This window comes from Diadema antillarum, unplaced genomic scaffold, assembly GCF_040938485.1.
Source record: "Diadema antillarum isolate AM-2024a unplaced genomic scaffold, OU_Dant_1.0 seq00001016_RagTag, whole genome shotgun sequence".
NCBI classification, from domain to species: Eukaryota; Metazoa; Echinodermata; class Echinoidea; order Diadematoida; family Diadematidae; genus Diadema; species Diadema antillarum.
The window spans coordinates 281,347-294,305 of NW_027271851.1; the positions used below are offsets into that span (position 1 = coordinate 281,347).

Consider the following 12,959-nt stretch of genomic DNA (forward strand, 5'->3'; position numbering starts at 1 on the left):
GCCTGAATGATAACTACCATGACTATACGGCTCTATAAGTTCCGTGTATACTAGCTTTGTCATCGGCAATGGATTTCATGAGTAGTGCCTGTCTTTCATATCAAGTAAATTTTCACTCACGGATGCATCCGGTATATGATATCTGTACCGGTATTGTTTACCACGGAAAATATGTGATAAATTTGGGTTTCCAACGGAAGCCAATTTCATTTATGCCCTGATACTCAAATGTCGAACATAAAACCCATGCATTGATGAAAGGAGTCAGATATTGGACATGTAGGGGAAGCCCACAGTCCCGGCCTGACAGTGCCTTATTTGTGCCGTACGGAAGCGTGAATCCGGAGTTCGCGGTGCTTATGTGGAAGCATTCATAGATTTCCACGCTAACAGGACCACATCCCACGCCCTGACATACATGTCAAACAGTTGCCACTGTCTGTGTGCAGGTGCAGAGAGCTGAGCGCGAATACATTTTGGCGCACCCATTTGCAATATCCCATGTACATGATGTACAATTGCGCTCAAGTGCAAAGCAGATGATGCGATACAACAGTACAAGGGAAGGACTGATGTTGGATCAATAATATTGAGACTTTGAGAAGCCGAAGGTATGTTGTTAACCTGTCGTGAGTCATCGCATATTAGAACTGTTGTGAATAAAAAAAAAAAATCGATAGTTTATATTATAGACATACGCGCGTACTTGATGCAGTTATTGAAGGAAAGTGGACCTTTTCGACGAGCATATCGATCGTGAATATACTAGATAGAGTAAGTATATCCACCCTGCTCGTGAAATATACGTTCTGAGATCTCACCAACGAATAGCAATTCCTTACGAATGAATCTTCTTTGAAGACAGTGTGTCTCAGACACTACGGAGTATGGAAGAAAAGGACTACAGTACGATCACGGAGCTCCGACATTGTAGTTTATAGCTCTATATTATTTGCTATTATTATGATTATGAATGTTTGTGTTAGCTGCGTTGTAGGCTCTACATGGTGTATCGTTTCAATTCAACGGATTCGTTATATGGCAGTAAAGCTCACTAGGAAAAATATATACAATAGTGAGCGCACATTTCCGAAGCACGATCGAGTGTCAAATAACTTCGCCTGCAGGGTACTCGAGTATGCTTTTAGAGCTTAGAATCACATTGCGTTTTCTCAAAGCAATGCATTGGCAAATAAATGAAAAAAAAATATTAAAGGGATGGTACAGTTTTGGTTGAGATGGGTTTTCAGGTTTTCAAAATTGTTTGATGATTTCTTTTTTTTTTGGTGAGATATTGAGAAACCTCTTATGAAAAATATGAAAGGGCATATAATTCTTAGAGAAATTCAAAGTTTACTTGATGAACATTGGTTTTGAAATGGCTGAGATATCCTAAACAAAGCGATCCAAATAAAAAAAGATGGGACCCACCTTTCATTAGTATATTTCGCTTTGGCTTACTTTGTTTTTGGATATCTCGGCCATTTCAAAACCGATTTTCATCAAATAAACTTTGAATTCCTCTTAGAATTGTATTTTTAAAAACATTTCATGAAGTGGTTTCTAAGTATATCTCACACAAGAAAGTTAATGGTATTATTTACCATTTGCAGATGAAACAAAAATGCAGCCTTTAGTATAGTGCTTCAAAATAGTTCTAAAATGTGAGTCAGGGATATATAGAAACAACCAATGTAAAAATTTGAATCAGTATAGTCAATGTTAAGTATTGTAAAATATAAAACAATGTGAACAATAACTTTAACAAAAAAGTTTCTAGACTAAATCGTCTATACAGTTATGGTTTATTGAGAAAAAAGTGATATCTTCTCATTTTGTATGCTTTATTGTGAATTTTTTATATGGTAGAATGTTGGTGATACAACTGACCTAGGCATAACATTATATGCATCATAATGTGATATTTTGAACATGTTGAACATTTCTTAAGTGACTGCTCCCAATGGTAAACTGTATACCTTTAAAAGCTGAATCCTCATCTCAACCAATCATATATCATCCCTTTAAACATCAAAGCTGCATGACATCTGATACGCAGTGGAAGGACTCTGCACTTATCAGCCATGGCTATGAATATCAATCTCTACACCATCAGACGCGTGACGGGTTTGTGAAATGGCTCAAGGATACACTACGAATTATTATATCTCATCTGCTTAAAGCGGTACACCATATTGTGCTTTGTTCGCACTGAACCGAAGCATATTTTTTTTTATGTTAAAAAATAATATATATATATATATATATATATATATATATATATATATGTATACATATATATATATACATATATATATACATATATATATATACATATATATATACATATATATATATATATATATATATACATATATATATATATACATATATATATATATATATATATATATATATATATATATATTGAATGGGTATATGGGAAGGCATTTCTTTGTGTAATGGTGTAAACTCTGACTTATATATAAAATTCCATTTAAATATCTCAACTGCTTAAAGTGGTACACCACATTGTGCTTTCTCTGCACTGAACCGAAGCATAGATTTTCTGTGTTTTAAAAAAAAAATATGTATATGTATATATATATTTTAATGGAGTAGTGGGAGGGCATTTCTTTCTGTAATGGTATAAATACTGACTTACATTTATGAAAAGGTCCAAACCGTGTGCAGACGTGCTTTGACAACTTGCTTCCACAATAATCCACGATCACCACATGCTTCCTGTGAAATATCCTGTAAAAAGATAATCTCTGAACTCTCATGCGGTTTACGAACAAAAACGAAACCAATCCCTGAATATCCACATATCATGCTTAAAGAACATTATCATGATTGTTTGTATTTACAGGAGGTGCACAATTTTGCACTGGGTTATGAAATTACTTTTCACTTTGCCAGCTTGTAATGTTCATGTAATCATGGAAAAAAAAAGTGTATAATAATGATTATCTTGTACATATATTTCGTCACCTCCAGTTAAGACGATAGGCTGGTTTGTTTAAATAGAATTTCATGATACAATTTCAAGTGTTTTGACAAGTGCTAAGAGGATTATAAAGTAAAATCATTGCTTACTTTTTTTCTCATATTTACAAATAACATATTGCTTTCATCTCTTAGTTTCTTGATGTCACAAGTATGATAATACATGTATAAGTATGAAGTGCAAAATTTGTACGTAAGATAAACAATTTCATAGGGTGTTTGTGTTCAAATTTATGAAGTGTTCAACCCGCCTCTTTTAAAGATCACATATGCATAATTGAAACATAATGCATCATTTTTCGAAACAGCGCTGATGCATAAAACAAGTTTGTGGGAGGATTGCATGAACATACATTTTTGTGTGAAGTTTCAATGGCTTATATCAGTATATTTAAGAGCCCGTCTGGTAACCTACATTGTAATCCCTCCATACAGCTTAAAGGACAAGTTCACCTTCATAAACATAAGGATTGAGAAAATGCAACAATATTAGTAGAACACATCAGTGAAAGTTTGAGGAAAATCAGACAATCCGTTCAAAAGTTATGAATTTTTTAAATTTTTGTGTTGGAACCGCTGGATAAGGAGACTACTACAGCTTGTGAGTCATATGCGTACAACAGTATAAAGAAAATACAAAAGAAAATTCAACATATTTTCACTTTTTTCGCATAATAAAAGAGCAATTGACTTGCCTCTTTCTAAAGGCAGGGGGAATAATATTACCCATAACATTTATCGGTAACGAGTCAGGGGAATGTGTACTTTTTTCAAAAGATGGAATTTTGTGAAATTCTCTTTATATTTTCCTTATATTGTTGTACGCATGTGACATCTAAGTTATTCATACACTGCAGTAGTCTTCTCATCCAGCGGGTACTGCACAAAAACTTCAAAAATTCATAACTTTTGAACGGATTGTCTGATTTTCCTCAAACTTTCAATGATGTGTTCTACTAATATTGCTACATTCTCTCAATCCTTATGTTTATGAAGGTGAACTTGTCCTTTAAATTTGAAGAAAGGTCACACGTACGATTGCGCGTTCGGTATAAATAGTCTGCGTTCAACACCTTTGATCATTAACCCCACGTTTTTCTCAGTCTCTGCAATATGATCATTCATAATTAAGGTGTATATTTATATAACTGTATAGTTATGTACTTAAAACATTGATAGAAAATGAAATAGATAACATGGCTAAAGAGATATAGAAAGAAAAAGACAGTTGGAAGGGAAAATGTAAGATAAATTTCTCTGCACTTTCTTCTATTTCACCACAGGAAGACATGCCTATCAACAAGAATCAAAGCTAATGGCTGGTGTCATTATGTGGGTAGTTTATTGTTGCATGGATAGGTGGTTTCGTTAAGAATGAAGAATAATGAGTTTCACAATGACCGGATTGTAAAGCTGCATGTGAAATACGATAAAAATAATATTACTGGCAGCATTTGACCTCGTCGCATCAAGAGCATAAAAATACAACAAATCTAATATTGCTCGTAGTCTTGTCCCTGACTTCCTATGTAAAGAAATCAGCCGATTTTATTTCCGTCACTTCCATCGTAAGACTGATTTCATTTTTTTTTTTCTGATATGACGTCTAAAATGTAATCATTACGACAGAGATTTCTTTCGTTAAAAAAGCCAACTAATAGCTGAATATTGCAAATCAGAAAAGAAGAAAATGGACGAATCTCAAATACTGTCGCTGAAAAATGGGACTGCTTGCTTTATCATTTTAGTTGCTATTGACGTTTCTCTGTCCATTGTTCCCCAATATTGCAGGCAAGACAGTGACCGCACAGTGGCGCAGTGGCACCACAGGAGGAACGAACATGCCGGCGATTCGGACACAGGTCTCGGTCTCGAGGCGCCTTGTGATGGCGGCCCTTTCATTGACCACGTTTCTCACTCTCTCTACCATGGTGCTGTTCAGCCATACTAAGAGGGAAACTCCCAATCAAGCTCCCGTCAGTCGCGTTTCTCGTTCCTTGCCGAACATAACCGATGTTCGGTGCCAAATTCCAGACTCTTTCGTCAATGCTACCACTACCGCGCTTGTGGAAGAGTTAACCGGGAATTACACAGTCATGCTGAGAATCAACATCACTGCTGATTCAAATGCAGACATGATGGAGCGTAACATGTGGGTGTGGTCTTTGGGAACGAGGGGTGAAACACTTCTCACGTTTCCCTACAATTACGAGCCATTATCGCTTAACACGCTGTCACCAGGCAATCGGCGAGTAACAGTTCACTTGGGAGAGAGCCCATTAGGGGTGGGGCAAAACGACACCATGGAGGCCTGTCTATTTGTAGCTCTATCAGACATCATACGGAATGTTCGGATGACCGTTGAGGCAGCCGGTGGGTCACTTCCTAACTCTGAAAATGACCTACTTTGCAAGGAAAAGAGCACAGCGCAACCTTCATTCAGAGGGTCCCTAATTCCTGGTTACAGTCTTTTTGAAGTGCAGTCGAGTTTTTACTATGATTGCTTCACAAAGGAAGTTACATGTTCCATCGTACCCTTGTCGTTTGGGTTGACGTATGGAGGTATGGCAATTGTGTGGATCATCGTCCTCCTGATATTTATAAGATCGAGACAAAAGAATGGCTGGACCGAGATAGACGATGTAGACCCAGAGCCGATACAGCAAAATGAGAATGATCCGTACCTAAACATTTTGAGGATTGGCTTCATCCCACCTCTGATTCTCTTCTGGAGGTGGCGCCAACAAAAGTACCACCAAATAGCTCGTGTCGTCTATTGGGGAGTGGTCTTGGCCTTGCCGCTGGTGGTGTATGTCATTGCCTACGTGTGTCACGCCGTTTCGATGAAGGACGAATACAACTTTCGCAGGAGTCAACTCGGGCAGGACTACTCGACACGGGAAGTGGTCCTTGATTATGTGCTGGCTAATCTGATGTACCTCATGGGAATGGGGCTCTTCTTGTTCTACGTCTTTAGATACGATGTCGACTTTGACTTAGATCTGTACGACGAGCTGCGGGTTAACAAACAGAAATTGAAGTACTACATACCGGTAGCCCTTCTATGCTTCTTCCGCTTCTCAGCCAGCGTAATACTGCTCGTGGAAATTGTAATCCTCACCCTCGCCGGCATCGCCATAAATCTCAATCACATCTACCCTGCCTGGATCAATATTGCTGTTGCCGTCGTTGCATGCGTGGTGTCCGTCGTCTCGTTTTTCGATCACTACCAGCAGCTCTTCAACCGGGTGTACTCGGTCGGGAAGGGAATCGACGGCGGAGGTCCAGAGCACAGAATCTTCAGAACTCATGGTCCTCCACAGACAAAGTTTTTCATCCGGTCCTCCCTCCTGAGAGATATCATGAGAAAACGCCTCCCGCTCATTCTCCACTTATTCAGGACCCTCAGGCATCTTGTCATTATTCTTGTCATCCTTGCCGTGATAGCTGTGTTCGTTATTATCATCGACAAGGAAACGAACATCCCCAAGGTCGCCGAGTACATCATCACACTTGGGTCATTGCTACTGGCTGGGACGGGGAAGTTCAAGAGCAACCCTTGTTCTTCGACAGGGAAGGATAAAAATCGCTACCAGGACAGGCTCTTCTCACTCGAGGAGGATCTCCGTCAATACGCCCAAACAGGTATACTGCTCCTAGTATATATCGTGGATTAATACCAACGCTGCTTTATAATAAATAATCCCTACAATAAGTCAGCGTTTACAAAAAAACAAACAAACAAACAAACATACAATCAAACAAAACAAAAAACCAAGACAAATATTATTTTGAAAGTGGAATACATCATGTTTTACGAAGGCAGCCCTCTCATGCAAAGAGAACAGTTTTATCTAACCAAAGTTAGTTAGGATCGATTGTTTACTCAAAATTACACTTAGCTGTTGACGTCACAGATTTTGGTATAACGTCAAAATGACAACAGTCATATTCACTGTGCCATCTCGGACAGATTGTAAACACTCGATAAAATATTCGTCATCTAGTATACCCTTGTCGCTATTAACAAATAACAATTATTTTGCTTAAAGTAAACGGTGGAAGCAATTTTCTTTGACAATTCATCGTAAAAGTTATGGACTTTAAAATAATAACGATATCAAAAACTCCATAGGATCTATTATTGCGAGACCACTTGTAAGAAAAGTCATGTTTGGGCGACTTTGTAGCTTAACCGGATTTCTAATATAACATTTTATTTTCACTCATAACTGTTTGGGAAATAATATATTTCATTTGTCATTTATAACACTATTATAGCAGGCAATTTGTTAGAATGTTACACACATCCCGTATGATTTTAGTTCATGCCATTTGTTGAAATGGTCATTTCAAGAGGAATTTAAGGAGACCTTGACCTTGTTTGATGAGACCTACTAGAGAGTATTTTTGTGCCAGTATGCAGTTGATCATTACCATTTATCAAAATCTATCCACCATTTGTGGTGATTGCGACACAGTCACTATGTATACACAAAACTTTGTATCAGTCTCGTCTCAGATTCTATTAACTATGTAACTTGATATTATAATATAGATCAAATGTCACTGTGGATTAAAGAAGTGGTAATCTAAACCAAAAATCCTATGCAGGGTCAACATGACAGTTTCATTCAAATAATTTTAGGCGTCTTTTATTGTATCTTTAAATTGAAGAAACCACAACAGTAACACTGAACAAGAAGCTAAGGCTTAATCGGCTGTTGCGTCTAGTGATTTGCTCGTGATATAATTACTTCTGAAAGTTGTCGCGATCTGCGATCACCTTTCCATTTCCCTCTCGTTTCAAACAGGAGAATTTCCCCCTCCAAATCCCATCTGGCCATCTTGGTGCCCCACCTGCCAGGCATCATGGTGTCCCTCGTGGTTCCCCACCTGCTGTACGAGGGTAGGAGGAGGACGAGAGAAAGTTGGAGAGGAAGAAGAAGTTGGAGAAGGGGGAGGACGAGTTGGAGAAGGGGAAGGAGAAGGAGAAAGAGAAGGAGGAGGAGAAGAAGAAGGAGGAGAAGGAGGAGGAGAAGGAGAAGGAGGAGAGGGAGGAGGAGCAGGAGAAGGAGAAGGAAGACAAGACCACCAAGTCATCGATGTGCCGCCCGACAGATCTGGAGATGACAGTAGTCTTCCCGCCGCTGCAACATCCGACGTGAAACCCACCGCATCTCCATCGGGTACCACTCCGGCCACTGCCTCGGTCTAGTGAGCATCACCCATCTGCTCCTGTCCCCGTTTCTGTCGCTCCCATCACCCAAACGGAATCTCGCCATGAATCTGTGCTATGTAAACTAGCCTGTGGCAATTTGGCATGTTTTATTCGTCTTATAATCAAGTGATCATCGATTATCTTTAAGATCACTGCATTGAAAGGCGTTATAGTCCAGTTTATAATCTTCATATTAATCTTACTAACCTGAAGTCGTTGTGGGCATTCATGATCAATCACGGAATTAGCATGCATATGCGAATGTCATCTCTGATACATACAAGGCCATTAGGGACGATAATGATGTAGAATAATTACTAACCATCTTGTCTTGTTAAGCAGCAAACCTGTTTTCGTGAAATAGCAATAGATATGAAGATACTCTATATACATTTGTATGCGGAAAGAGGTTGCGAAATGGGGGCTGGGGCGCGCTGAGGTTAAGAGAAAGATGTGAGATTTATACAATAAAGAATTCTTTACAACACTGTCTGGCCAGCACAAAGGGATCGAGACGAGATCTAGGACATACTTTAGAATCATCCGTTGGCTTAAAAATGTAGAACACGTCAGGCAAGCCAACTTTTGTCTATATTTTTTTTTTTCAGGCCGGGAACACAAGCATTTAAAAAATGCTTGATGATAACCAAGGACCCCATGAAACCAACAGTTCTTATCTGCATTGTTATACCACGGGATATAACTTTTCGGCAAAGTATATAGGCATAACGATTATACATCATATTGTAATTGATGCTGCACAAGTTTTGAAAATTGTCGATCAACTATATGATGCCTAATCATATATTAATGCAATTTTTTAGTGTGTATGTGTGTTCTTTATTTTAATATGCAACTTTTGTTAATACTCCATTTCACGCATTATTGTCCAACTTCATTCTCAGATTCCGACTTTCATAGGTTGACCACTATATGTTTTATATGTTTGTAATATTCTATGTTGCCATCTATGTCTCCTTGCTGGATATTGTATTTCATCTAATTTTGTTATATTTGATGTATTTTTTGTTATCGAGAAATATGAAAATAAATTGAAATTGAAATTGAAACTTAAACGTAATCATGGTAGATAGCAAATGAGCCGTTATGACGTCACAGAACTTCGTCATCGTGAACAAATCATCTAATGACCACGGTCCTCAATCCCCGGGGGAGAATGTAGTTTGAATGTGTAAAGAATTTCGTTACTGAGCTGCTTTCCTGCCCACGTGCAAAGCAGTGTCTATTATACACATGTCTACAAATGTCTACACTCGTCGGTGCTTCTCTCTTCCTCATTTTTTTTTTAGTTATAATTTCAATTTGTATTTATAGACATGATTAAGAAAATGTTATTTTTGCAGAATTTCGTTATGACAGAAAATGAACATTGCCATAAAAGGTAACCATAGACACGAAATACTGAATGTACTTGTACAATACTTCGGTCTTCAAATGAAAATAGACTGGAGTTGGTCGGTAAGACGGAATTAATGTGTCACTTTGAACAGAATCATATCAAATCCGGTATGTTCTTATGCAAACAGACACATCAACAAAACATACAAAAATGGGATGAATAAATTGGACTTATACAAAATATCGTGACCGTAAATAGGTATGACGCATTACTACCGAGTGCTTTATCTCTTTCTTAAACTCAGTGATAGATACTTTGGAATATCTGTATAAATATGAATAAAGTAAAAGTAAAACGTGTTATACAAGGGGCTCCTGGAACTTATAATATGCAATTGGCCATGACTATATGCATATTGACATATCGTTATACATTACACAGCATCACATTTTATACAAAGCATAGTACTGTAAGGTCAATTTTCTGTATCAACTTTGAGTGCCTTGACCATCAATGTACCTTCATTTTGGAGCAAATTCGATGTGCAGAATGTTTTGAAGTTGACAAATATATAAGAGAAAGATGTAGAAAATATAAGATTGAAAATGTTTATTCATTCTTGTTGTCGAATGTAGCAATTATCGTCAATGAACTGCTTCATTATTCTTGATGTAACTTATTATACTTGTACTTGACTTCCAAATGACAGCAAAATCTACCTGGGAAAGGAAAACTGATGAGCAAACAAACTGATTGAAATCACTTATGAAAGAAAAGAAAAAGAATATTCATGGAAAGAGGACGTCAAGGGATTGTTCCCTGTCGGAATGTAAAGCTATTTACTTTTCATGAGTGAAACCCTTGAAAGTTTTTTTGGGTCCTTGCCTTAAGATCTTGTCGTTTTATTGTATTTGCGTGTGTTCTTTTTCTATTTCATGCATTAGATATGAAATGATATGTATACACGACTATATGATGAGAAAGGGAAATGGTCTTATTGAGAACTTTTAGTAGTCATGACAAAATACATGTAATGTTTAGAAGCATATGAATGTTTGATAGATATACAGTATAAGTACTTTATTGGGGAGAGTTTCAAAATGTTTGACTTGCCTTCAATTTTTAGCTCACTGGAGCCGATTGCTATATAGAGTGACCTGTTGGGATCATTCATTGCTCGGCGTCCGTTATGCGACATGCGTAAAACCGTTGATATCTTAAGTTTCTTTTTGAAAACGCCGTGACGGATACCATCTCAATTCAAACGGGCCCCATAACCCCCCCCCCCTCACCCCGAGGGACCTCAAGGGCACCAAATCTCCCACATTAAGGAATCTTTAAAAAAAAAAAAAAATCTTCTCTTATGGAACCAGAAGTAATAGCACGTCGTTAGTACTGTACGAAAGTTTTGTTTAACTTTATACATTGGTGGCTATTTATAGTTTCAATTTTGTTACGGTGGAGTGCCCCAGTTGAGGCCCCGGCGTGTGTGTGTGTGTGGGGGGGGGGGGGAGGGGGGGGGGTACAAATTGGTGCCCAAGCTTGGACCACATTTTTATCTTCTTGAAAGAGCATGTATAGATTTCAAACAAACTTGGCAGGTATACATTGTGTATTTTGTCGCTGTAGAATGACAGAAACAAATAGTTGCACTATATACTGGGCACCATTATACTCCCTTTTGGGGCCCCTGTTTTACATTTTCACCTCTTTTTGAAAATGCATTGTCAGCTTTTCTACATACTTAAAAGTACAATTGCAAGTACCTACGAACAAATGAACCCCACTAGAGCGGTCATGACAGATACACTTACAAAAATAATATTCTTCATTACGTTATTGGTTTATCTCCTTGGGCAGACCAGCAAGAGAAAAAGGAAAGAAAAAAGAAAAAAACAAACAGACAAGAACGTTAACACAAGACCGACTGTGGATGTTTTTCTTGATAACACAATGACATGCATGGCTAAGCTATTCTGGTACCGAGACGTACAGGATCTTGCCGGGGTTCCACTTGGGCTGTAATTCGAATAATATTTCGAAGAAAAAACAAAGTCTGAAATCCAACCTCTTGCCACATCAGTTTTTATTTTCTGTGTCTTTCGTATGATATGTTTGTAACAATCAAGATACGGTTGTGATATTATTTTATTTCAATCAGCCATATTCTGTACTTCCTGGAGGAACTTTGTATCTTTCTTTGTGTTCGAAAATAAACGTTGACATCTTTTATTGTTGCTGTCATTTGCAATACATCTGTGAGTCTGCTGTTATTATGACTTTGTTATGTCAATGCAATGATTAGACTTCATCATACTGATAATCCAATAGGAAAAAAAATGGTCAAACTGAAGTTTTCTCGTAAATTTGATAAAAAAACACCAACAAAAACACATATATATCAACGTATCCAAGTATGTATCCCACGGGGTGTAATATTATTACATAGGCCTACACACGCTTTGATATTTTGATGTACAATACATGTAGGCCGACATTCAATGAAAGTAGGGCCTACAATCATAAACCGTTCCTTTGGGAGACCTCCTGTCAAGATCAATGATAGGGCCTTCTATTAGTATGAGGCCCCTACCCTGTAAATACATCCCCCCCCCCCCCCCACATGTCACTTCCCAATATTTCGGGAAAGGGTCGGGACTCACTCCAGGGGGAAAAAAAATCCTGAAAATTGTTAAAATAGGAAGTCTTACAGCATTTTCATCGAAATATTTTAAATCAGGGGTGATCTTCAAATCTTTCTCCAACAGTGAAATAGGGTCCCGAACAGGGTTAGTTTCAACCCCCGAAAAATTCCGGGGTATAGTGCGGCTAGAGTTTGTGTTTGCCCCGATTCTCCCGAATGTGAATTATTATGGATTGATGTGTTCAGCTGCAAAACACGCCGAACTGGCCTTCTTTTTCCAGTGAAGTACATCTTCTCTGGTATGATACGGATCCAGACACTGTGGCCGTCCATTATATATATATGTGAAGGGCTGACATTGTGGACACTCTTCCTTCATTTTAGGGGGCATTAATGTACTGTATTTGATTGCTATCTTCACATCCCAAAACCTGTGAAAGGGGGTCATTTACATTGCTACCCTTCCAAAATCCCGTGATAGGAGGGTCACAATCCTGACCCATAGCCATCCCTAAAGGGGCATATCTCTGAGAATCTGGAGCAAACACAAAAATGTAGCTTTTCTAGATAATAAATGTTATGTGCATGCAGTTGACCGCCTGAGTGGGAGCCGGGCGTAAATATTACTGTAGCAGGAAGGCGACGGAGACTCCCTGGAAAATACTGTAATGCAGTCTTGTAAAATCTAGGGCCTACTGATCTTTAAACGAAAAGACGCCCTCTCG

At 38.2% G+C, this 12,959-nt stretch overlaps 1 protein-coding gene across 1 annotated transcript; it reads left to right on the forward strand.

Moving 5' to 3' along the window:
- The first annotated feature begins 312 nt into the window (after positions 1 to 312).
- LOC139742720 (uncharacterized) lies at positions 313 to 9,485 on the forward strand. The gene is made up of 3 exons (XM_071653243.1): positions 313 to 611; positions 4,801 to 6,654; positions 7,824 to 9,485. The coding sequence occupies exons 2-3, from the start codon at positions 4,851 to 4,853 to the stop codon at positions 8,225 to 8,227; spliced, it is 2,208 nt and encodes a 735-aa protein (XP_071509344.1). The 5' UTR covers positions 313 to 611; positions 4,801 to 4,850; the 3' UTR covers positions 8,228 to 9,485.
- The last annotated feature ends 3,474 nt before the right edge of the window (positions 9,486 to 12,959 follow it).

What these genes read in the sequence shown, in the direction of transcription:
- LOC139742720 (XM_071653243.1), top strand. Translation starts at nt 4,851, where the DNA reads ATGCCGGCGATTCGGACACAGGTCTCGGTCTCGAGGCGCCTTGTGATG. An exon ending in CCGTCAATACGCCCAAACAG is followed by an intron (nt 6,655 to 7,823) that starts GTATACTGCTCC and finishes CGTTTCAAACAG; the next exon opens with GAGAATTTCCCCCTCCAAAT.